A 26,988-nucleotide genomic window follows, 5' to 3' on the forward strand; every position below is an offset into this window, starting at 1 on the left:
ACATGGAAAATGGTCATGCTGTTAGCCCTGGCTTCAGCCAGGCGTGTCTCAGAATTGGCGGCTTTATCATATAAAAGCCCTTACCTAATTTTTCATTCAGACAGGGCAGAACTGAGGACTCGCCCTCAATTTCTCCCTAAGGTGGTTTCAGCGTTTCACATGAACCAGCCTATTGTGGTACCTGCGGCTACTAGGGACTTGGAGGACTCCAAGTTGCTGGACGTAGTCAGGGCCCTGAAAATATATGTTTCCAGGACGGCTGGAGTCAGAAAATCTGACTCGCTGTTTATCCTGTATGCACCCAACAAGCTGGGTGCTCCTGCTTCTAAGCAGACGATTGCTCGTTGGATTTGTAGTACAATTCAGCTTGCACATTCTGTGGCAGGCCTGCCACAGCCAAAATCTGTAAAAGCCCATTCCACAAGGAAAGTGGGCTCATCTTGGGCGGCTGCCCGAGGGGACTCGGCTTTACAACTTTGCCGAGCAGCTACTTGGTCAGGGGCAAACACGTTTGCTAAATTTTACAAATTCGATACCCTGGCTGAGGAGGACCTGGAGTTCTCTCATTCGGTGCTGCAGAGTCATCCGCACTCTCCCGCCCGTTTGGGAGCTTTGGTATAATCCCCATGGTCCTTACGGAGTTCCCAGCATCCACTAGGACGTCAGAGAAAATAAGAATTTACTTACCGATAATTCTATTTCTCATAGTCCGTAGTGGATGCTGGGCGCCCATTCCAAGTGCGGATTGTCTGCAATACTTGTATATAGTTATTGTTACAAAAATCGGGTTGTTTATTGTTGTGAGCCATCTTTTCAGAGGCTCCTACGTTTATCATACTGTTAACTGGGTTCAGATCACAAGTTGTACGGTGTGATTGGTGTGGCTGGTATGAGTCTTACCCGGGATTCAAGATCCTTCCTTATTATGTACGCTCGTCCGGGCACAGTATCCTAACTGAGGCTTGGAGGAGGGTCATAGGGGGAGGAGCCAGTGCACACCAGCTAGTCCTAAAGCTTTTACTTTTGTGCCCAGTCTCCTGCGGAGCCGCTATTCCCCATGGTCCTTACGGAGTTCCCAGCATCCACTACGGACTATGAGAAATAGAATTATTGGTAAGTAAATTCTTATTATATATAAATATATATATATATATATGTATGTATGTGTATATATATATATATGTGTGTGTATATATACAAAATATGTATGTGTGTGTGTATATGTGTCTATATATATATATATATATATATATATATATATATATATATATATATACATATACACACACACACGGCACTCCAAAACGCTGTGATCCACAATAAGCCGGTGCCTCCGTGTAGGAACAGGTATAGAAAGTTAGGACGTGGCACTCACGGCAGAAATAACACTCATCACACTTTCTAACTACACTGAAGGTGTGATGCGTGTTATTTCTGCCGTGAGTGCCACGCCCAGACTGATCGGTGAAATGCTGCTGCCGGAATACTGGCAACACAGGCTATTCTCCCTCTGTGGGTGTCCACAACACCCATAGATGGAGAATATAACCTGTGGCGAGCGCAGCCAGCCACCGTGTCCGCAGCATGGCGAGCGCAGCGAGCCCGCAAGGCGCTGCCTAGTGCTCGCGCAGCTGCCGGCATTCTGGCGGACGGTATCCCGCTGTCGGGATAATGACAGCCGGGATACCGTCCGACGGCAATTTATACTGAACTCAAATATAAATTATATATATATAATAAATATATATATATATATATATATATATATATATATATATATATATATATATATATATATATATATATATATATATATATATATACAGGTTGAGTATCCCTTATCCAAAATGCTTGGGACCAGAGGTATTTTGGATATGGGATTTTTCTGTATTTTGGAATAATTGCATACCATAATGAGATATCATGGTGATGGGACCTAAATCTAAGCAGAGAATACATTTATGTTTCCTATACACCTTATACACACAGCCTGAAGGTAATTTTAGCCAATATTTTTTATAACTTTGTGCATTAAACAAAGTGTGTCTACATTCACACAATTCATTTATGTTTCATATACACCTTATACACACAGCCTGAAGGTCATTTAATACAATATTTTTAATAACTTTGTGTATTAAACAAAGTTTGTGTACATTGAGCCATCAAAAAACAAAGGTTTCACTATCTCACACTCACTCAAAAAATTCCGTATTTCGGAATATTCCGTATTTCGGAATATTTGGATATGGGATACTCAACCTGTATATATATCACGCATGTACCATAGAAAGCTCCAAAGAATTTGGAAGGTGCACTCTCACAAATAAACAATCGTAGATACTTCTTCATAAAATCACCAATTGCTTTTATTGTCGACGTTTCGGTCTGGTCACAGGCCTTTATCAAGACAGGTGATGCATCGTATCATCAAATCACAGTTAGGAACAACATGAGCATAATCTGCAAATGAACAGTAATATACAGTCACAAGCAATAAGCCTCACCGGCCCCTATGGGCCCCTACTGGCTACAATAATGGACCCACCACCAAAAAACACCTGTTAAGACGTGCCATCAAAAATATTTCCATCTGAAGGATGAAAAACTAATTACCTGGGATACCTGTAGGTGTCCACACAGAGCATCTCTCATATATGGATATTAGGGCATATAGAACCCATTGAAAATACACTAAAAAACGTACGCATTCTGCCAAAAGAAATTAAAATAATGAACAACTTAGGGCTATAGTGTACACTCCACTAGTGAAACTAGTCTCAGAAAAACTAACTCCATACCTCATTAGAGTAGCCATAGAATAAACAAACAGCGGTGCAGGTGGTTTTGCATCTAAAATAGTCCAACCTGCTAAAACCAAGTTAGGAATACAATCCGCAAATTCTGATGTAGATGAAAGGTGGAGAGATCATCACATATAATACAAATAGTCAATACTCACTTCAGCCAGGGGACAGAGCAAACATCGCTGCATGCTGTCCCTATGTACGAGTGAGCTATTTAAGCAGTGCTTACCGGAAGTGGCGTCCGTTCCGGAAGCCACCCCCCAAAACGATTCTACTCGTAGTTAGAACTTAATAAGAACTCTATGACACCCCAGAACACGGGGGGGGGGGGGGAAACACCACACCTGCGGGACAAACCACTCAGCCATGTGAGCGCCGGCTCCGGCCAGCCGCGGCGCCCCGGTGCAGACCGCCACAGGAACGCGTCCTCATGCGTTCCAGCGGCTAAACTTCCGTGCGGTTCAGCAACCGGAAGTGTACGGAAGCACCTAGCTACCCTGTTACTAAGCAACAAGGACGCTATGCTGAGCGCGTCCTAGCAATAAACAGTAGCGCAGTGTACCTATCGCTACTCAACAATTTGCATACAGCAATAAGTAGAATGAAGGATCATATTAATACTTTCATCTAGTGTGAACATATTTGTAACAGGCTCCACAGTGGTCTTATAGGCACTACTAATTCAATCATAATAGAACCGTACTAGTACAGTAGAGGTAGCTCTATTCAACTACTGGGGAAATAAGCACTCTAGGAAGTGCACACTTAACTATAGGTCATCCAGCACATATCCCTAAGTTAGTGTGTGTGTATGTATGTGTGTGTGTATGTATGTGTATATATATATATATATACACACATAAGCATATACAGATCTATAAATTATCAGGTCCAAATGTATGCCAGTGACCCAAGAGGCCGATGACTCATTCACAAAAAATGGTCCTAAAATATGCAAAAAGATTAAACAGACAGATCACTGACAAATACAAATAACATAAAGTAGTAGTAGTTAAGTATGCACTTCCTAGAGTGCTTATTTCCCCAGTAGTTGAATTGAGCTACCTCTACTGTACTAGTACGGTTCTATTATGATTGATTTAGTAGTGCCTATAAGAAGACTGTGGAGCCTGTTACAAATATGTTCACACTAGATGAAAGTATTAATATGATCCTTCATTCTACTTATTGCTGTATGCAAATTGTTGAGTAGCGATAGGTTACTCAGTTTATTGGTAGGACGCGCTCGGCATAGCGTCCTTGTTGCTTAGTAACAGGGTAGCTAGGTGCTTCCGGACACTTCCGGTTGCTGAACCGCACGGAAGTTTAGCCGCTGGAACGCATGATGACGCGTTCCTGTGGCGGTCTGCACCGGGGCGCCGCGGCTGGCCGGAGCCGGCGCTCACATGGCTGAGTGGTTTGTCCCGCAGGTGTGGTGTTTTTTTCCCCCGTGTTCTGGGGTGTCTTAGAGTTCTTATTAAGTTCTAACTACGAGTAGAATCATTTTTGGGGGGTGGTTTCCGGAACGGACGCCACTTCCGGTAAGCACTGCTTAAATAGCTCACTCGTACATAGGGACAGCATGCAGCGATGTTTGCTCTGTCCCCTGGCTGAAGTGAGTATTGACTATTTGTATTATATGTGATGATCTCTCCACCTTTCATCTACATCAGAATTTGCTAATTGTATTCCTAACTTGGTTTTAGCAGGTTGGACTATTTTAGATGCAAAACCACCTGCACCGCTGTTTGTTTATTCTATGGCTACTCTAATGAGGTATGGAGTTAGTTTTTCTGAGACTAGTTTCACTAGTGGAGTGTACACTATAGCCCTAAGTTGTTCATTATTTTAATTTCTTTTGGCAGAATGAGTACGCTTTTTAGTGTATTGTCAATGGGTTCTATATGCCCAAATATCCATATATGAGAGATGCTCTGTGTGGACATCTACAGGTATCCCAGGTAATTAGTTTTTCATCCTTCAGATGGAAATATTTTTGATGGCACATCTTAACAGGTGTTTTTTGGTGGTGGGTCCATTATTGTAGCCAGTAGGCACCCATAGGGGCCGGTGAGGCTTATTGCTTGTGACTGTATATTACTGTTCATTTGCAGATTATGCTCATGTTGTTCCTAACTGTGATTTGATGATACGATGCATCACCTGTCTTGATAAAGGCCTGTGACCAGACCGAAACGTCGACAATAAAAGCAATTGGTGATTTTATGAAGAAGTATCTACGATTGTTTATTAGTGAGAGTGCACCTTCCAAATTCTTTGGAGCTTTCTATGGTATATGTATGCATATATATGTGTGTGTGTATATATATATGTGTGTGTGTGTGTGTGTGTGTGTGTGTGTGTGTATGTGTGTGTATATATATATATATATATATATATATATATATATATTTCTCTATCGTCCTAGTGGATGCTGGGGTTCCTGAAAGGACCATGGGGAATAGCGGCTCCGCAGGAGACAGGGCACAAAAAGTAAAGCTTTTTCAGATCAGGTGGTGTGCACTGGCTCCTCCCCCTATGACCCTCCTCCAGACTCCAGTTAGATTTTTGTGCCCGGCCGAGAAGGGTGCAATCTAGGTGGCTCTCCTAAAGAGCTGCTTAGAAAAAGTTTAGCTAGGTTTTTTATTTTACAGTGATTCCTGCTGGCAACAGGATCACTGCAGCGAGGGACTGAGGGGAGAAGGAGTCAACTCACCTGCGTGCAGGATGGATTGGCTTCTTGGCTACTGGACATCAAGCTCCAGAGGGACGATCACAGGTACAGCCTGGATGGTCACCGGAGCCGCGCCGCCGGCCCCCTTGCAGATGCTGAAGTCAGAAGAGGTCCAGAATCGGCGGCTGAAGACTCCTGCAGTCTTCTAAAGGTAGCGCACAGCACTGCAGCTGTGCGCCATTTTCCTCTCAGCACACTTCACACGGCAGTCACTGAGGGTGCAGGGCGCTGGGAGGGGGGCGCCCTGGGAGGCAAATGAATACCTATAAAGGCTAAAAATACCTCACATATAGCCCCTAGAGGCTATATGGAGATATTTAACCCCTGCCTGATTTTTCTAAATAGCGGGAGACGAGCCCGCCAGAAAAGGGGCGGGGCCTATCTCCTCAGCACACGGCGCCATTTCCTCTCACAGCTCCGCTGGTCAGGACGGCTCCCAAGTCTCTCCCCTGCACTGCACTACAGAAACAGGGTAAAACAGAGAGGGGGGGGGCAAATTTATGGCGATATTTTGATATAACAAAGCAGCTATAAGGGAGCACTTATTATAAGGCTATCCCTGATATATATATAGCGCTTTTGGTGTGTGCTGGCAAACTCTCCCTCTGTCTCCCCAAAGGGCTAGTGGGTCCTGTCTTCGTTAGGAGCATTCCCTGTGTGTCTGCTGTGTGTCGGTACGTGTGTGTCGACATGTATGAGGACGATATTGGTGTGGAGGCGGAGCAATTGCCAAATATGAGGATGTCACCCCCTAGGGAGTCGACACCAGAATGGATGCCTTTATTTATGGAACTACGGGATAGTGTCAACACGCTAAAGCAGTCGTTTGACGACATGAGGCGGCCGGACAATCAATTAGTGCCTGTCCAGGCGACTCAAACACCGTCAGGGGCTGTGAAACGCCCTTTGCCTCAGTCGGTCGACACAGACCCAGACGCAGGCACTGACTCCAGTGGTGACGGTGACGATTCAACCGTATTTTCCAGTAGGGCCACGCGTTATATGATTTTGGCAATGAAGGAGGCGTTACATTTAGCTGATACTACAGGTACCACTAAACAGGGTATTATGTGGGGTGTGAAAAAACTACCTATAGTTTTTCCTGAATCAGAAGAATTAAATGACGTGTGTAATGAAGCGTGGGTTGCCCCTGATAAAAAGCTGATAATTTCAAAGAAATTATTGGCATTATACCCTTTCCCGCCAGAGGTTAGGGAGCGCTGGGAAACACCTCCTAGGGTGGACAAGGCGCTAACACGCTTATCTAAACAAGTGGCGTTACCCTCTCCTGAGACGGCCGCACTTAAAGATCCATCAGATAGGAGGATGGAAAATATCCAAAAAAGTATATACACACATGCAGGTGTTATACTACGACCAGCTGTAGCGACTGCCTGGATGGGCAGTGCTGGGGTAGTTTGGTCAGAGTCCCTGATTGAAAATATTGATACCCTGGACAGGGACAATATTTTACTGTCGTTAGAACAAATAAAGGATGCATTTCTTTATATGCGTGATGCACAGAGGGATATCTGCACACTGGCATCACGGGTAAGTGCTATGTCCATTTCGGCCAGAAGAGCTTTATGGACGCGACAGTGGACAGGCGATGCGGATTCAAAACGGCATATGGAAGTTTTGCCGTATAAAGGGGAGGAGTTATTTGGAGTCGGTCTATCAGATTTGGTGGCCACGGCTACAGCCGGGAAATCCACCTTTCTACCTCAAGTCACTCCCCAACAGAAAAAGGCACCGACTTTTCAACCGCAGCCCTTTCGTTCCTTTAAAAATAAGAGAGCAAAGGGCTATTCATATCTGCCACGAGGCAGAGGTCGAGGGAAGAGACAGCAACACGCAGCTCCTTCCCAGGAACAGAAGCCCTCCCCGGCTTCTACAAAAGCCTCAGCATGACGCTGGGGCTTCTCAAGCGGACTCGGGGACGGTGGGCGGTCGTCTCAAAAATTACAGCGCGCAGTGGGCTCACTCGCAGGTAGATCCCTGGATCCTGCAGATAATATCTCAAGGGTACAGGTTGGAATTAGAGACAGATCCACCTCGCCGTTTCCTGAAGTCTGCTTTACCAACGTCCCCCTCCGAAAGGGAGACGGTTTTGGAAGCCATTCACAAGCTGTACTCTCAGCAGGTGATAGTCAAGGTACCTCTTCTACAACAAGGGAAGGGGTATTATTCCACTCTTTTTGTGGTACCGAAGCCGGATGGCTCGGTAAGGCCTATTCTAAATCTGAAGTCCTTGAACCTGTACATAAAGAAGTTCAAGTTCAAGATGGAGTCACTCAGAGCAGTGATAGCGAACCTGGAAGAGGGGGACTTTATGGTATCCTTGGACATCAAGGATGCGTATCTCCACGTTCCAATTTACCCCTCACACCAGGGGTACCTCAGGTTCGTTGTACAAAACTGTCACTATCAGTTTCAGACGCTGCCGTTCGGATTGTCCACGGCACCTCGGATCTTTACAAAGGTAATGGCCGAGATGATGATTCTTCTTCGAAGAAAAGGCATATTAATTATCCCATACTTGGACGATCTCCTAATAAGGGCGAGGTCCAGAGAACAGCTAGAGATGGGATTAGCACTGTCTCAAGAAGTGCTAAAACAGCACGGGTGGATTCTGAATATTCCAAAATCCCAGTTAATGCCGACAACTCGTCTGCTGTTCCTAGGGATGATTCTGGACACGGTTCAGAAAAAGGTTTTTCTCCCGGAGGAAAAAGCCAAGGAGTTATCCGACCTTGTCAGGAACCTCCTAAAACCAGGAAAGGTGTCTGTACATCAATGCACAAGAGTCCTGGGAAAAATGGTGGCTTCTTACGAAGCAATTCCATTCGGCAGATTCCACGCAAGAATTTTCCAAAGGGATCTGTTGGACAAATGGTCAGGGTCGCATCTTCAGATGCACCTACGGATGACCCTGTCTCCAAGGACAAGGGTGTCTCTTCTGTGGTGGTTGCAGAGTCCTCATCTATTGGAGGGCCGCAGATTCGGCATACAGGATTGGATCCTGGTGACCACGGACGCCAGCCTGAGAGGCTGGGGAGCAGTCACACAAGGAAGAGACTTCCAGGGAGTGTGGACGAGCCTGGAAACGTCTCTTCACATAAACATTCTGGAACTAAGAGCAATATACAATGCTCTAAGCCAGGCAGAACCTCTGCTTCAGGGAAAACCGGTATTGATCCAGTCGGACAACATCACGGCAGTCGCCCATGTGAACAGACAGGGCGGCACAAGAAGCAGGAGTGCAATGGCAGAAGCTGCAAGGATTCTTCGCTGGGCAGAGAATCATGTGATAGCACTGTCAGCAGTGTTCATCCCGGGAGTGGACAACTGGGAAGCAGACTTCCTCAGCAGACACGATCTTCACCCGGGAGAGTGGGGACTTCATCCAGAAGTCTTCCACATGCTGGTAACCCGTTGGGAAAGACCAATGGTGGACATGATGGCGTCTCGCCTCAACAAAAAACTGGACAGGTATTGCGCCAGGTCAAGAGATCCGCAGGCAATAGCTGTGGACGCGCTGGTAACGCCTTGGGTGTACCAGTCGGTGTATGTGTTTCCTCCTCTGCCTCTCATACCAAAAGTATTGAGAATTATACGGCAAGGAGGCGTAAGAACGATACTAGTGGTTCCGGATTGGCCAAGAAGGACTTGGTACCCGGAACTTCAAGAGATGATCACGGAAGATCCGTGGCCTCTACCTCTAAGGAGGGACTTGCTTCAGCAGGGTCCCTGTCTGTTTCAAGACTTGCCGCGGCTGCGTTTGACGGCATGGCGGTTGAACGCCGGATCCTAAAGGAAAAAGGCATGCCGGAAGAAGTCATTCCTACTTTGATTAAAGCAAGGAAGGAAGTAACCGTGCAACATTATCACCGAATTTGGCGAAAATATGTTGCGTGGTGCGAAGATCGGAGTGCTCCGACGGAGGAATTTCAACTGGGTCGATTCCTACATTTCCTGCAATCAGGATTGTCTATGGGTCTCAAATTGGGATCTATTAAGGTTCAAATTTCGGCCCTGTCGATTTTCTTTCAAAAAGAATTGGCTTCAGTCCCTGAAGTCCAGACCTTTGTTAAGGGAGTGCTGCATATACAGCCTCCTGTGGTGCCTCCAGTGGCACCGTGGGATCTCAATGTGGTTTTGGACTTTCTAAAATCTCATTGGTTTGAACCACTAAATAAGGTGGATTTGAAATATCTCACTTGGAAAGTGACCATGCTTCTAGCCCTGGCTTCTGCCAGGAGAGTATCAGAATTGGCAGCTTTATCTTACAAAAGCCCATATCTGATTTTCCATTCGGACAGGGCAGAACTGCGGACTCGTCCGCATTTTCTCCCTAAGGTGGTGTCAGCATTTCATCTGAACCAGCCTATTGTAGTGCCTGCGGCTACAAGTGACTTGGAGGACTCCAAGTTACTGGACGTTGTCAGAGCATTAAAAATATATATTGCAAGGACAGCTGGAGTCAGAAAATCTGACTCGTTGTTTATATTGTATGCACCCAACAAGATGGGTGCTCCTGCGTCTAAGCAGACGATTGCTCGTTGGATCTGTAGCACAATCCAACTTGCACATTCTGTGGCAGGCCTGCCACAGTCTAAATCTGTAAAGGCCCACTCCACAAGGAAGGTGGGCTCATCTTGGGCGGCTGCCCGAGGGGTCTCGGCATTACAACTTTGCCGAGCAGCTACGTGGTCAGGGGAGAACACGTTTGTAAAATTTTACAAATTTGATACTCTGGCTAAGGAGGACCTGGAGTTCTCTCATTCGGTGCTGCAGAGTCATCCGCACTCTCCCGCCCGTTTGGGAGCTTTGGTATAATCCCCATGGTCCTTTCAGGAACCCCAGCATCCACTAGGACGATAGAGAAAATAAGATTTTACTTACCGATAAATCTATTTCTCGGAGTCCGTAGTGGATGCTGGGCGCCCATCCCAAGTGCGGATTATCTGCATAAATTGTACATAGTTATTGTTAACTAATTCGGGTTATTGTTGAAGGAAGCCATCTTTCAGAGGCTCCGCTGTTATCATACTGTTAACTGGGTTTAGATCACAAGTTGTACGGTGTGATTGGTGTGGCTGGTATGAGTCTTACCCGGGATTCAAAATCCTCCCTTATTGTGTACGCTCGTCCGGGCACAGTACCTAACTGGAGTCTGGAGGAGGGTCATAGGGGGAGGAGCCAGTGCACACCACCTGATCTGAAAAAGCTTTACTTTTTGTGCCCTGTCTCCTGCGGAGCCGCTATTCCCCATGGTCCTTTCAGGAACCCCAGCATCCACTACGGACTCCGAGAAATAGATTTATCGGTAAGTAAAATCTTATTATATATATATATTTATATATTTATATTATATTAATTGCGAAAATATAGCATACCAAATTTCAACCCCAACAACAGTGTGTCCATTACAGCATACAGCAATATAAAGTATCCATGTTTCAGGCAACTTGCCGCCCTTTGTAAAATAAACAGCAACAACCAGAATTGGCAGACTGGCATCAATGTATAGCAAAAAGCACAGACCAGTATTGTAATAAATATATACAGTTAGCAATATAAATGCTGAAAGAAGCAGGCATAAACAGTGTGATATGCGTGAGTGCGGAAACAGCTCATAAGCATCACAGCTTACCTCAGTCGGGGAGAGAGAGGTTACCATACTCCACTGCCTAGGGCAGTGTTTCTCATACTCAGTGCTCAAGGCACACTAGCAGACCAGGTTTTGGTGATATACATGCTTGAGCACAGGTTTTATTAAGATAACTGAGATAATAATTGTCACCTGTGCTCAGTATGGCTATCCTTAAAACTCGGACTGTTAGTGTGCCTTGAGGACCTTGGTTGGGAACCCTTGGTTTAGGGAGACAGAGAAGGGATCAGGGGCCGATTGTGTGTTAGGTTGTTGCTGTGGAGTTTGTATATTCTCCGTGTGCTCTGGTTTACTCCAACAATCCAAAAATATGCTGGTAGGTTAATTGTCTCCAAACAAAATTAACCCTAGTGTGTACAGTATATAAGTGTGTATAGTACATGTAATAGGATATATAGATTGTAAGCTCCACTGGGGCAGGGACTGATGTGAATGGCCAAATATTCTCTGTAAAGTGCTGCCGAATATCTGCGCGCTATATAAATAACAATAGCAACCTGATGGCTTAGAGGGCGAGGATGTTGACAGTGGACGCATGTAACTGGGTGGCAAGGAGGTGGAGCAAAGTCTGTTGCTAAGGGAACCATCTTTTAACAAGTGTAGAACAGAAATTGCAGAAAAAAGTTAATGCTGGGAATTTAGTAAAAAAAAGGGAGAGTGTCTGTAAGGCATCTTATAAATGAAATGACACAAATGAACATGGCAAAGAAACAAGGATGGTGAGGGTGCCCACAACGCGCACCCATTATTTTTAATACTTACACTCTGGAGTCTTGTGGCGCAGCAGCTTCGCTGCAGAAATCACTGGGGAAATGGCGCTGTGCCATTTTCCCGGTGTTCTGCACATGCGCAGTAGGGACATCACTGGGAAAATGGGCGCCGCATCATTTTTCCGGAGATCTGCGCATGTACTCTAGGCTCTGGGACAGCGCTAGGGTCTCCTAGGGACCCCAGTTCCCAGAGCTACAGGGCTGCCGGCTAGAGAGGAGAAGATGGAGCCTGCACACGGGTCTCCTCCTCTCTAGATACGCCGATGCCCCAGAGGCATATATTCCTGGGGCCCTGTCCGTTATATTATCACAGCAGCTGGGGCTAGTTGAATATGAAATGTGGATGCAAATTTGGGGTATTGTAGGCTGGGAGTTAGATTACTCTTCCACAGTTTGCCAAAGCCGCCAATGAACAATAGACTTTAAACGGAACTAGTAATTAATGCTAAACAAGCCTGATTGTAATTTGAAATCCATTGGTTAAAGCCACCGATCATCAACAGCATTGTAAATCCGGCGGATAGTAAATCTACACCTTGGAGTGGACAAGAGATGTTATATCTGTTTAGACACTTGCTGTGCATGCTGTGGGAAACTGACCTATTGAGCAATGATAACAATTATTAATATTAGAATATTTTCGTTTTTAGGTATTTAGATTAGCAGTACTTTTTGTAATTCAGATATAATATGTTGAATAACTGGATTTATTGTTCTACAGGAGGAATGGCAGCTGCTGAAAACAGTATGGAAGACATAAATCCTGTGTTGAGGATAAGTCAACTGGATGCGATTGAATTAAACAAGGCATTGGAGCAATTGGTCTGGACACAGTTTAACAGTTGTTTTCAAGGCTTTAAACCGGGACTATTAATTCGCTTTGAGCCAGAAATTAAGGCATTTTTATGGTTGTTTTTGTGGCGATTCACCGTGTACTCCAGAAATACAACTGTCGGCCAGGGAATTTTAAACATTCACTACAAAAATGACTTATCTCAGACTAAAAACTACATCCCACTCAATAAGCAGCAAAAAGTATGGTTTGCACTTTTTACAGTTGGCGGCAAGTGGTTGGAAGAACGTTCCTATGACTTATTCAGCAACAACACTTGTGGGTCATCTTTTCACAGAGCAAAGTATTTCATTAATGTGGTATCCGGCTTCCTCAAGATTTGTGGACTTTTGAATTTCTTGGTTTTTCTTCAGCAGGGAAAATTTGCCACATTGACTGAACGCCTTTTAAGAATCCGGTCCGTCTTTAGTAAACCCCAAGATGTGCGACAAGTAGGCTTTGAGTACATGAACAGGGAAATCTTGTGGCATGGCTTTGCAGAGTTCTTGATTTTTCTCCTGCCTCTCATTAATACGCAAAAGCTGAAATCAAAGCTGTTTTCTTGGTGTAAGCCAGTGAGAGGCCTCCGTCATACTGATCCATCTGTAGCCGTCATTTGCAAGGAGTGCTGCCTGTGTGGAGAATGGCCGACTATGCCTCATACCATAGGCTGCGCTCATGTCTTTTGCTACTACTGCATTAAAAGTAATTACATGTCTGACATGTATTTTACTTGCCCTAAATGTAGCACCCAGGTGCACAGTCTGCAACCGCTGGAATTCAAGATCGAGATCTCTGAGGTTCACACTTTGTAGAGGTTTGTTTTCTGTGTGATTTAATAACCTAAGAACATTGAGGTTGCAATCTATTGATACCAATCTTTTACAAGCAATTCTAATACCTACGTTCTGTTCTATGATCCTTTAGAATTATCATAAGTTTGGAACACGTAGATTCGAGACTGAAAGTGAATCCGTATTTTTGTTAACTTTAATCATCTATCCAATTAACTTTCAGAAGGTTGAAGAAACCATCACCACTTCACGAACTCTTCCAGAGCATGGAGTCACCACACAATGACATGTGGGATCTTCACTCTTCTGTTTTGAGAAATAAAACACCACCTACAGTAGGAAGCATTTGTTTGCAAATAACGTATACCTCCATCGCCAGTAATTGTTCAGAGCCAGTTATTCACATCATCCAGGAGATATTTCTATGGTTGTTTCGTCTAATACAAATCTCACAAGACAGCGCTGCTGAACAGGTGTTTCATTTAGCAATAAAAAAATATATATAATAAACACATATAAAAAATACCATCGGTTATACATCGGCCAGTATTCTTCACAAGCACTTGAGCACGATGTTAAAAAAACATATAAACTCTACTAAATGCCTCTGAATACTCCAGCACAGGCACACAGGTTTAAAGTGCTGATTGCTTGCTTTATGTTCATCAAATCAGAATCAGAATCAGCTTTATTGGCCAGGTGTACTCACGTACACTAGGAATTCTTTGTGGTACAATGCATCGCCAAGCAGCAACATGAAGGGGGAATACATAGCATACGAAGGGGGAAGAACATAGCATACATTACACACATTACACGTATGAGTTGATACTGCACATTGCAACTGTACAATAGACTCAACATATTAGACATATTATACACGTAGGACTAAACACAAAGGCTGCTTGGCAGAGCAGCACCGAGGCAGCCATCCGCGGAGCCAACTAGAACTCAAACAATGCACATAATACAGAAGATTTAAGTACCATTCAAGGTGTATCCAAGAGTCACTAGTTGTTGTTGGTATTATTTACAAGTTCTGTTCTGCTCTGTATACAGGGGTGGTCTTCAGTTTGCCGGTTGTCGGGGTCCCGGCGCACAGTATACCGGCTCCGGAATCCTGACACCAGGCATACCGATGCCTTTTCTCCCTCTTGGGGCTCCACGACAGCCCTGGAGGCAGAATAGATGGCGTGGCGCACATAACGTGCCACCGAGCCCGCAGTGTTGCTAGCGCAGCGAGCCTGCATGGGGCTCATTTGCGCTCGCCACGCTGTCTGTATGCCGGCACCGGTATGCTGTGCGCCAGGACCCCGACAGCCGGCATACCATACTACACCAGTATACAGACTCAGTCACACAATACAAAAGTGTTATATATCATACTAATCAGCACAGTCTCCTTGTGTGTCCTAGTTGCATTGCGCTGTGTCTTATACACACTTTCAGCAAAAAAAAAAAGATGCCTCTGAGTTAGCAGAGTTGCACGGGACCTGACAGCTCACTCATGGCAGGCATCTCGCACGGCATGGCATACTAAAGGTGCATACTCACTAGACGACGTGCTCTATGAGCGATGTCTAATGTTTTCCCCCTCCCGGGCCGGGCGGATGGTGGCCGGGCATACACACTGAGTGGTATGACCACCATATCGCTCAGTGACATAATGCCGTGGGGCCGCTCATCGGTCGTCGTCGCCGGCATACACACTTGTCGGGAAAGTCAACAACGTCGCTTAGGAAGGGTGAAAAGAGCTACAACATTCATTTTATCGGCAAGTGTGTATGCACCTTACAGCTAAAGGTATGAGTCCACATCTGCATTTGTAACACAGTGCACAGTATGCCGAAACACAGACATGGAGGGAACTTCCGCACTAACATTTTTTACTATGCTGAATTTTGTGGTTTATGGTAGTTTACCACTTTTGGTTTAGCGATTTGTGCAATGGATAAATATATACTACAGTATACTGACAAATGGCACTTTATACAGAAAGAGTAACAAAAAAAATATTAACTGAGGTTTTCGAGGGTATCCAAATAGCTGCAATAATTTTTCAGGCATGAAAAACTGTTTGTTTGTTTGTTTGTTTGTTTTTCTTTTGCAATTCTTTTGTTAATTATTTGTAACATTTTTTCAGGCTATCCAGTTAGCCCCATTTTTTCCTGACTGAAAAGTTTTAGTTTTTCATGCAAAAACATATAGGATCCATGAAAGGTCATGGAACAAAAGGCTGCTTGACGCGGATTTGGTTTTGGATACCGCGTTAATAACCATCGGTCAAACATTGTGATATCTGCTCATTTTTAATAGGATACCCCCGCCCATAGAATTTGACGTCAGATAAGAAACACTTAGCCTATCTAGTCTGCCCTATACACATGGTCTGTACACGCACACACTTGCACACTAGGGTAAAAAAAATGTTTATTATTTCATTGGGAGCCAATTAACTTACAAGTATATTTTGGGCTTTGCACTGTGTATTCACTTGTTCTCTTCCCTATCTCTGACTTATTCCTTACAACAGGTTAATAACCATTGTTGCTGCAGGGAAATTAAAGGGGCATCCAACCAACCCTTACTAAAACATGCTGCTCCATTTATTGAAAATAGGTGTGGTCTCCAACTCTTCCCCAGGAACCCACTGTTATCTGAAAAAAAGGAGTTATACTGTTTCGCAGAACTCATCTCGTTTTCAGGTGTAGTATAGTAGGTCAACAGAAGGTTGACCGTGTCTAGGTTGACCCCAAAAGGACGACTTGGAAATGGTCAGCACATGAAAATATCGACATGAGTTTATTGGTATCAAATTATACATGAACCCCCAATTAGTGTTCCACTTCGCTCGACGCAGGTTACCGTTCTGAACTGTAGTTCGCGTGTATAGTAAAGTATGAAAAAGTGCTAAAAATGAAAAATAATTAACAAAAAACTCATGTCGACCATTGTCGTGTTGACCTTTTTGACCATGTCGACCATATGATGTTGACATTAGCTGTCGACCTAATAACTATCGACCTATCATCCGGAACGCTTAGTTTTTCTACAGCAAGGCTCAGTATTACAGTCCGCCCATTTCTTTTCAGTAAACCTCATTGGAGATAACTGTACGGGTTGAGCCCCCAGTGATGTGAGCACCCAGCCTCAGGTAAGTTGAGGTAGAATGTTTACTACAAAGTGGAAGTCATAGGTTATAACCCTGTAATAGTTAAATGCTAAGGTGGTCTTTTCTCCCTTTTCTTACTCTGTACCAAATATTTAATTCAGATACAGGAATATAGTGTTCCATGCTATCGTGTTACCACATTTTTGATGATTTGGGTTTGCCCATGGGGATAATATTTTGATTGTAACTGGGAATGTCCGTACTTTGGGGCTGGTAATGACAGGAGAGTCTTGCTCTGTCTGTCAGAGGAGAGAGACTTACAGTGCCTTGCTAAAGTATTCACCCCCTTTCAATTTTTCATGTTTTGTTTCCTCACAACCTGGAATTAAAATGGATTGTTTGAAGGTTTGCATCATTTCATTCACAGAACATGCCTACAACTTTGAAGATTTTTTTTTTTTTATTGTGCAGCAAACAACAAATAGGACAAAATAACAGAAAACTTCAGCGTGCATAACTATTCACACCCCTAAAGTCATTACTTTGTAGAGCCACCTTTTGCAGCAATTACAGCTGCAAGTCGCTTTGGATAAATCTCTATGAGCTTGCTACATCTTGTCACTGGGATTTTTGCCCATTCCTCAAGGCAAAACTGCTTTAGCTCCTTCATGTTGGATGGTTTCTGCTTGTGAACAGCAATCTTCAAGTCTGACCATAGATACTCAATCGAATGGAGATCTGGGCTTTGACTAGGCCATGCCAACACATTTAAATGTTTCCCCTTAAACTACTCGAGTTTTGCTTTAGCAGTATGCTCCGGGTCATTGTCCTGCTGGAAGGTGAACTTCCGTCCCAGTCTCAAATCACAGGCAGACTGAAACAGGTTTTGCTCAAGAATATCCCTGTATTTAGCACCATCCATCTTTCCCTCGACTCGAAACAGTTTCCCAGTCCCTGCTGCTGAAAAACATCACCACAGCATGATGCTGCCACCACGATGTTTCACTGTGGGGATGGTGTTCTTGGGGTGTTGGGTTTGCGCCAGACATAGCATTTTCCTTGGTGGCCGAAAAGTTACATTTTAGTCTCATCTGACCAGAGCACATTCCTCCATACATTTGGGGAGTCATCCACATGACTTTTGGCAAACTCAAAACCTGCCTTCTTATTTTTAACACTAAGTAATGTTTTTTTTATGGCCACTGTTCCATAAATCCCAGCTCTATGGAGTGTACGGCTTATTGTGGGCACATGCGCAGTTATACCAGTCTGCTGTGGAACTCTGCAGCTCCTTCAGGCTTACCTTTGGTCTCTGTGCTGCCTCTCTGATTAATGCCCTCCTTGCCCGGTCTGTGAGTTTTGGTGCCCGGCCCTCTCTTGGCAGGTTTGTTGTGGTAAAATGTTCTTTCCATTTGAAGATGATGGATTTGATGGTGCTCTCAGGGATCTTCAAAGATTTGGATATTTTTTTATAACCCAACCCTGACTTGTACTTCTCAACAACTTTGTCCCTGACTTGTTTGGAGGGCTCCTTGGTCTTCATGGTGTGATGCCTCTTGCTTAGTGGTGTTGCACCCTCTGGGGCCTTTCAGAAAAGGTGTGTTTATACTGACATATCATGTGACTCTTAGATTGCATACAGGTGGACTTCATTTCACTAATTATGTGACTTCTGAAGGTAATTGGTTGCATCAGAACTTTTGAGGAGCTTCATAGCAGCAAAGGGTGTGAACACATATGCACGTGCCAATTTTCACATTTTCTCTAACGTCCTAGTGGATGCTGGGGACTCCGAAAGGACCATGGGGAATAGCGGCTCCGCAGGAGACTGGGCACAAAAGTAAAAAGCTTTAGGACTACCTGGTGTGCACTGGCTCCTCCCCCTATGACCCTCCTCCAAGCCTCAGTTAGATTTTTGTGCCCGAACGAGAAGGGTGGAATCTAGGTGGCTCTCCTGAGCTGCTTAGAGTAAAAGTTTAAAGTAGGTTTTTATTTTCAGTGAGACCTGCTGGCAACAGGCTCACTGCAACGAGGGACTAAGGGGAGAAGAAGCGAACTCACCTGCGTGCAGAGTGGATTGGGCTTCTTAGGCTACTGGACATTAGCTCCAGAGGGACGATCACAGGCCCAGCCATGGATGGGTCCCAGAGCCGCGCCGCCGGCCCCCTTACAGAGCCAGAAGACTGAAGAGGTCCGGAAAATCGGCGGCAGAAGACGTCCTGTCTTCAATAAGGGACCGCACAGCACCGCAGCTGTGCGCCATTGCTCTCAGCACACTTCACACTCCGGTCACTGAGGGTGCAGGACGCTGGGGGGGAGGCGCCCTGAGACGCAATAAAAACACCTTTTTTGGCAAAAAATACATCACATATAGCTCCTGGGCTATATGGATGCATTTAACCCCTGCCAATTTTTCCATAAAACGGGAGAAAGGCCGCCGAAAAGGGGGCGGAGCCTATCTCCTCAGCACACTGGCGCCATTTTTTCCTCACAGCTCCGTTGGAGGAAGGCTCCCTGACTCTCCCCTGCAGTCCTGCACTACAGAAACAGGGTAAAACAAGAGAGGGGGGGGCACTAATTTGGCAGATAAATATATACAGCAGCTATATCAGGGAAAAACACTTATATAAGGTTATCCCTATATATATATATATATATATATATATATATATAGCGCTCTGGTGTGTGCTGGCAAACTCTCCCTCTGTCTCCCCAAAGGGCTAGTGGGGTCCTGTCCTCTGTCAGAGCATTCCCTGTGTGTGTGCTGTGTGTCGGTACGTCGTGTCGACATGTATGAGGAGGAAAATGGTGTGGAGGCGGAGCAATTGCCTGTGTTAGTGATGTCACCCCCTAGGGAGTCGACACCTGACTGGATGGTCTTATGGAAAGAATTACGTGATAGTGTCAGCACTTTACAAAAGACTGTTGACGACATGAGACAGCCGGCAAATCAGTTAATACCTGTACAGGCATCTCAAACACCGTCAGGGGCTCTAAAACGCCCGTTACCTCAGGTCGATACAGACACTGACACGGACACTGACTCCAGTGTCGACGGTGAGGAAACAAACGTATTTTCCAGTAGGGCCACACGTTACATGATCACGGCAATGAAGGAGGTTTTGAACATTTCTGATACTAAAAGTACCACAAAAAAGGGTATTATGTGGGGTGTGAAAAAACTACCCGTAGTTTTTCCTGAATCAGATGAATTAAATGAGGTGTGTGATGAAGCGTGGGTTTCCCCCGATAAAAAACTGCTAATTTCTAAAAAATTATTGGCATTATACCCTTTCCCGCCAGAGGTTAGGGCACGTTGGGAAACGCCCCCTAGGGTAGATAAGGCGCTCACACGCTTATCAAAACAAGTGGCGTTACCGTCTCCTGATACGGCCGCCCTCAAGGAACCAGCTGATAGGAAGCTGGAAAATATCCTAAAAAGTATATACACACATACTGGTATTATACTGCGACCAGCAATCGCCTCAGCCTGGGTGTGCAGTGCTGGGGTGGCTTGGTCGGAATCCCTGACTGAAAATATTGATACCCTGGACAGGGACAATATATTATTGACTATAGAGCATTTAAAGGATGCATTTCTATATATGCGAGATGCACAGAGGGATATTTGCACTCTGGCATCAAGAGTAAGTGCGATGTCCATTTCTGCCAGAAGAGGGTTATGGACGCGACAGTGGTCAGGTGATGCGGATTCCAAACGGCATATGGAAGTATTGCCGTATAAAGGGGAGGAGTTATTTGGGGTCGGTCTATCGGACCTGGTGGCCACGGCAACGGCTGGGAAATCCACCTTTTTACCCCAGGTCACCTCTCAGCAGAAAAAGATACCGTCTTTTCAGGCTCAGTCCTTTCGTCCCCATAAGGGCAAGCGGGCAAAAGGCCACTCATATCTGCCCCGGGGCAGAGGAAGGGGAAAAAGACTGCAGCAGACAGCCTCTTCCCACGAACAGAAGCCCTCCCCCGCTTCTACCAAGTCCTCAGCATGACGCTGGGGCCTTACAAGCGGACTCAGGCACGGTGGGGGCCCGTCTCAAGAATTTCAGCGCGCAGTGGGCTCACTCGCAAGTGGACCCCTGGATCCTGCAGGTAGTTTCTCAGGGGTACAAATTGGAATTCGAGACGTCTCCCCCTCGCCGGTTCCTGAAGTCTGCTTTACCAACGTCTCCCCCCGACAGGGAGGCGGTATTGGAAGCCATTCACAAGCTGTATTCCCAGCAGGTGATAATCAAGGTACCCCTCCTACAACAGGGAAAGGGGTATTATTCCACGCTGTTTGTGGTACCGAAGCCGGATGGCTCGGTGAGACCCATTTTAAATCTGAAATCCTTGAACACTTACATAAAAAGGTTCAAAATCAAGATGGAGTCACTCAGAGCAGTGATAGCGAACCTGGAAGAAGGGGACTATATGGTGTCTCTGGACATCAAGGATGCTTACCTCCATGTCCCAATTTGCCCTTCTCACCAAGGGTACCTCAGGTTTGTGGTACAGAACTGTCACTATCCGTTTCAGACGCTGCCGTTTGGATTGTCCACGGCACCCCGGGTCTTTACCAAGGTAATGGCCGAAATGATGATTCTTCTTCGAAGAAAAGGCGTCTTAATTATCCCTTACTTGGACGATCTCCTGATAAGGGCAAGTTCCAGAGAACAGTTAGAGGTCGGAGTAGCACTATCTCAAGTAGTACTACGACAGCACGGATGGATTCTAAATATTCCAAAATCGCAGCTGATTCCGACGACACGTCTGCTGTTCCTAGGGATGATTCTGGACACAGTACAGAAAAAGGTGTTTCTCCCGGAGGAGAAAGCCAGGGAGTTATCCGACCTAGTCAGGAACCTCCTAAGACCAGGCCAAGTGTCAGTGCATCAATGCACAAGGGTCCTGGGAAAGATGGTGGCTTCTTACGAAGCGATTCCATTCGGCAGATTCCACGCAAGAACTTTTCAGTGGGATCTGCTGGACAAATGGTCCGGATCGCATCTTCAAATGCATCAGCGGATAACCCTGTCTCCAAGGACAAGGGTGTCTCTCCTGTGGTGGTTACAGAGTGCTCATCTCCTAGAGGGCCGCAGATTCGGCATTCAGGATTGGGTCCTGGTGACCACGGATGCCAGCCTGAGAGGCTGGGGAGCAGTCACACAGGGAAAAAATTTCCAGGGCTTGTGGTCAAGCATGGAAACGTCACTTCACATAAATATCCTGGAACTAAGGGCCATTTACAATGCCCTAAGTCAGGCAAGGCCTCTGCTTCAGGGTCAGCCGGTGTTGATCCAGTCGGACAACATCACGGCAGTCGCCCACGTAAACAGACAGGGCGGCACAAGAAGCAGGAGGGCAATGACGGAAGTTGCAAGGATTCTTCGCTGGGCGGAAAATCATGTGATAGCACTGTCAGCAGTGTTCATTCCGGGAGTGGACAACTGGGAAGCAGACTTTCTCAGCAGACACGATCTTCACCCGGGGGAGTGGGGACTTCACCCAGAAGTCTTCCACATGATTGTGAGCCGTTGGGAAAAACCAAAGGTGGACATGATGGCGTCCCGCCTCAACAAAAAACTGGACAGATATTGCGCCAGGTCAAGGGACCCTCAGGCAATAGCTGTGGACGCTCTGGTAACACCGTGGGTGTACCAGTCAGTATATGTGTTCCCTCCTCTGCCTCTCATACCCAAGGTACTGAGGATCATAAGAAGGAGAGGTGTAAAGACTATACTCGCGGCTCCGGATTGGCCAAGAAGGACTTGGTACCCGGAATTCAAGAGATGCTCACGGAAGACCCGTGGCCTCTACCTCTAAGAAAGGACCTGCTCCAGCAGGGACCATGTCTGTTCCAAGACTTACCGCGGCTGCGTTTGACGGCATGGCGGTTGAACGCCGGATCCTGAAGGAAAAAGGCATTCCGGATGAAGTTATCCCTACCCTGATCAAAGCCAGGAAGGATGTAACTGTGCAACATTATCACCGTATTTGGCGTAAATATGTTGCGTGGTGTGAGGCCAGGAAGGCCCCTACAGAGGAATTTCAACTGGGTCGATTCCTGCATTTCCTGCAAACAGGACTGTCTATGGGCCTCAAATTAGGGTCCATTAAAGTTCAAATTTCAGCCCTGTCAATATTCTTCCAAAAAGAACTAGCTTCAGTTCCTGAAGTTCAGACGTTTGTCAAGGGGGTACTGCATATACAGCCTCCTTTTGTGCCTCCAGTGGCACCTTGGGATCTCAATGTAGTTTTGGGATTCCTAAAATCACATTGGTTTGAACCACTCACCACTGTGGACTTAAAATATCTCACATGGAAAGTGGTAATGCTGTTAGCCCTGGCTTCAGCCAGGCGTGTATCAGAATTGGCGGCTTTATCCTATAAAAGCCCTTACCTGATTGTTCATACGGACAGGGCAGAATTGAGGACTCGTCCTCAATTTCTCCCTAAGGTGGTTTCAGCATTTCACTTAAACCAGCCTATTGTGGTGCCTGCGGCTACTAGGGACTTGGAGGATTCCAAGTTGCTGGACGTAGTCAGGGCCCTGAAAATATATGTTTCCAGGACGGCTGGAGTCAGAAAATCTGACTCGCTGTTTATCCTGTATGCACCCAACAAGCTGGGTGCCCCTGCTTCTAAGCAGACGATTGCTCGTTGGATTTGTAGTACAATTCAGCTTGCACATTCTGTGGCAGGCCTGCCACAGCCAAAATCTGTAAAAGCCCATTCCACACGGAAAGTGGGCTCATCTTGGGCGGCTGCCCGAGGGGTCTCGGCTTTACAACTTTGCCGAGCAGCTACCTGGTCAGGGGCAAATACGTTTGCAAAATTCTACAAATTTGATACCCTGGCTGAGGAGGACCTGGAGTTCTCTCATTCGGTGCTGCAGAGTCATCCGCACTCTCCCGCCCGTTTGGGAGCTTTGGTATAATCCCCATGGTCCTTTCGGAGTCCCCAGCATCCACTAGGACGTTAGAGAAAATAAGAATTTACTTACCGATAATTCTATTTCTCATAGTCCGTAGTGGATGCTGGGCGCCCATCCCAAGTGCGGATTGTCTGCAATACTTGTACATAGTTATTGTTACAAAAATCGGGTTATTATTGTTGTGAGCCATCTTTTCAGAGGCTCCTCTGTTATCATGCTGTTAACTGGGTTCAAATCACAAGTTGTACGGTGTGATTGGTGTGGCTGGTATGAGTCTTACCCGGGATTCAAAATCCTTCCTTATTGTGTACGCTCGTCCGGGCACAGTATCCTAACTGAGGCTTGGAGGAGGGTCATAGGGGGAGGAGCCAGTGCACACCAGGTAGTCCTAAAGCTTTTTACTTTTGTGCCCAGTCTCCTGCGGAGCCGCTATTCCCCATGGTCCTTTCGGAGTCCCCAGCATCCACTACGGACTATGAGAAATAGAATTATCGGTAAGTAAATTCTTATTTTTATTTATAAAAATATTTTTTCAATCTTTCTCATTTCACTTCAACAGATCCATCACGTAAAATTCAGATAAAAAAATTAAATTACAGGTTGTAATGTAACAAAATAAGTTAAAAGCCAAGGGGGTGAATACTTTAGCAAGGCACTGTATACCCCTCTCACATATAATGTATGAGCCAGGAATTTCACGACTCCAATCCAGGTCTATTAACCTGGCTTCAACCTTGGTCTCAGCCTGAGCTAATTATAGTGTTTTTATTATTTAATTTTCAAATGTTTTTTTTATCCGTTATAGAATAAATTTTACTTAAACCAATGTGGCCTAATGTTTTATTTTAATAAAAAAATATCTGTTTTTTGGGGGGATTTATACGATTTTTGGAATAATGTGTGAAAATATTATAAAATCTCTAAAATTAAAATTGTAAGCTTTCTTCCTTTTCATAGTGTTTATTTTGTACTAGAACATCCCACTGCAACACTTTTCATTTTCATGGGGCCCTGAATGCAAGCTTTAGCCTTTAATGAATTCAGTATTATACTCAAAATCATGTTTAATTCAATCTTTTTAGCATGTATTATGTTACACCTCTTTTATGAAATCTGACATCTTAAAAATCTAAGGTCATAACTTGCAAAAGCATGGGTCTGAGTGAGCAACTTGCAGTCTCCTAGGTAACCAAAAGATTCTCTTCAGATTTGTGGTTTTAGTCACCGGGACTTGGCCAATGATGACTTGTTTGAAAAGGAATAGTTAACCTAATCTGTGTTGCTTAGATGAAGTGTAGAGCACTTGCTATGGATTAATTCTCTTTTTTCCCAAGCAGCAATAGAAAGCCATGTCTTTCATGTTCCTTTTATTAAAAATTTTAATTTTTTTACTTTAAGGTATTTGAAATTGTATGCTCTTTTGAAAGAAAACTAGTGTTCTCCTCTGTAAGGGGCTTTGATAGGCTTCAAAGCTATATGCATTTTTTAAGGTGGCTTTCTATTAAGTATAGATGTTCATTAACCCTTTTTGTTCCACTAGTAGACTCTTTGGCTTCGGAGTGCTTTTTATATCTAGAGAAACTAATGGGAAATGTACTTTGATCTGTCTTATGCAAAACAATGCAGAAATAGTGGAGATACTGTATGTGAAAAAAAAAATTCACTGCTCATAAGGACTCTTCGCTCATTGAAACCTTGATGCTACTGTAAGTATTTTTGTTTTATCAGTAGTACATCAGTGGTTCATTGACTGCATTACAAGGGCTGTCAGGTAGGGCTCAGTGTTTGTTTTTCCTAATATTGGGCCTCATTCTTAGTAGTACGCTAATGCTGCTGCTGATGTGATTTTTGACTCTGAGGATGTGCAGGAATATGCTAATGTGACAGCTGCTGGGAGTTGTATAGAGACGCCCACTGGTGCCTGTAACTGCGTTTACATTTGCAGCATCCGAGAAATACAGTCTACCTGAGTGAGTTGATGGTTACCCACTGCAATTGAGACGCCGGAGATGTGATTCCTGTATACAGGATTGCAGTCGGCGGCTGATAGCCCCAAAACTGGTCCCGACATGGCCATATTTTTGCCGCCACTTCATTACCTCCCACAAAACATATACAGTACTTCCTGTTTATCACTTGTGAAGGAATCCTCACTGCGAGTATAATCAATTCAGTTTCTGCACCTGCCCATTGTGTCAATGACGCACGTGCAGACCACCGTAATAAACATTGACATAGCATACAACTATGAATCAGGCCCAATACTGAACATACGTACCAGTTTCAAAGGAATCCTTACGAGAGGTGTACAATAAGTTTCCAGATGCACAAAAGTATTCTATTTACAAACAAAGTGAACATTACATTTTTTCAAAGTATTCACCAGAGGAGTCTATGCAAAGTTGCATGCGCTCAAACCACTTGGTGAAGCAGCTGGGCCATTCCAGTGACTCAAAATGAATCCCATGCAACTGGGATTTGATTTTTGGGAACACGAAGAAGTCGCAGGGAGCCACAGGTCTGGACTGCGGCAGATGACCAAGTTCCTGGATGCATTCATATGCCATAACATCCACCATTTTGCTGGAGGGGCAGGTGCATTGTCATCATGAAGAAGGGCACCACGACGGCGAGTTCTTGGACGGCATCTGGAAATGGCTTCCAGAACTTGCGGCAGGCTCCAGTGACAGTACACTGCTGCACGAGTGGTATATTAGCTACATGACCAGTTTTGGCCACAAAAACAGCCCCCATCTGTTTGGCCACGCTGCGCTCACTAATGATCTCCCATACAGAGTTTGAGTGACCGCCATCAAACCTGGCCAGCATGTTGGAGCACCAAGTCACCCAACCCTCCTTCTGTTCTTGAGTCAGCTGATGGGGCACCCACGATGCAGAAACCTTGCACAGGCCATTATTGTGGAGTATCAAGTGGATGGATCCCAAGAGGATGCCTATCTCCTCTAAATGGGTCATGGTCACCATGGTGTCCACCTAATCACTGGGCCGCACAGCAGCAACGTTGTCCTTGGCGATGGTGGACACAGGTCGACTGCAGTGCTCTTGGCCATCCAGGAACCATCTCCTGCGCCTAAATTATGCAAACCAGACAAACGCAGCGGTTCAGGATGGTGCTTCCTCCCCAAAAGTAGCTCACAGTCAATCAATACTCTTCTGTTGCAGACCACTATTGTAGTCGTGGAAGTTCATGGCTCTTCAATGGCCTCTGTTGAGCTCCATAACAAGTTAATGAAGGAAGTGAACATACAAACTTTTTTGGTGTGCAGTGCTGCTTATATGCTGTTCTGTGCCTTGACATTTCACAAGAACTTTA

The 26,988-nt window shown here is 45.2% G+C and overlaps 1 protein-coding gene across 11 annotated transcripts in view; it reads left to right on the forward strand.

Annotated features, from left to right (window-relative positions):
* The window catches only part of PEX2 (peroxisomal biogenesis factor 2), a 129,101-nt gene extending 111,974 nt beyond the window's left edge, over nucleotides 1–17,127 (forward strand). For all 11 annotated transcript variants that reach the window (XM_063923961.1, XM_063923953.1, XM_063923957.1 and 8 more), the window contains one exon: nucleotides 12,707–17,127. In XM_063923961.1, the coding sequence (XP_063780031.1) occupies nucleotides 12,712–13,632 (921 nt within the window). In that variant the 5' untranslated portion in view covers nucleotides 12,707–12,711 and the 3' untranslated portion in view covers nucleotides 13,633–17,127. The remainder of the gene's footprint in view (nucleotides 1–12,706) is intronic.
* The last annotated feature ends 9,861 nt before the right edge of the window (nucleotides 17,128–26,988 follow it).

This window comes from Pseudophryne corroboree, chromosome 5 (assembly GCF_028390025.1).
Source record: "Pseudophryne corroboree isolate aPseCor3 chromosome 5, aPseCor3.hap2, whole genome shotgun sequence".
NCBI lineage: Eukaryota > Metazoa > Chordata > Amphibia > Anura > Myobatrachidae > Pseudophryne > Pseudophryne corroboree.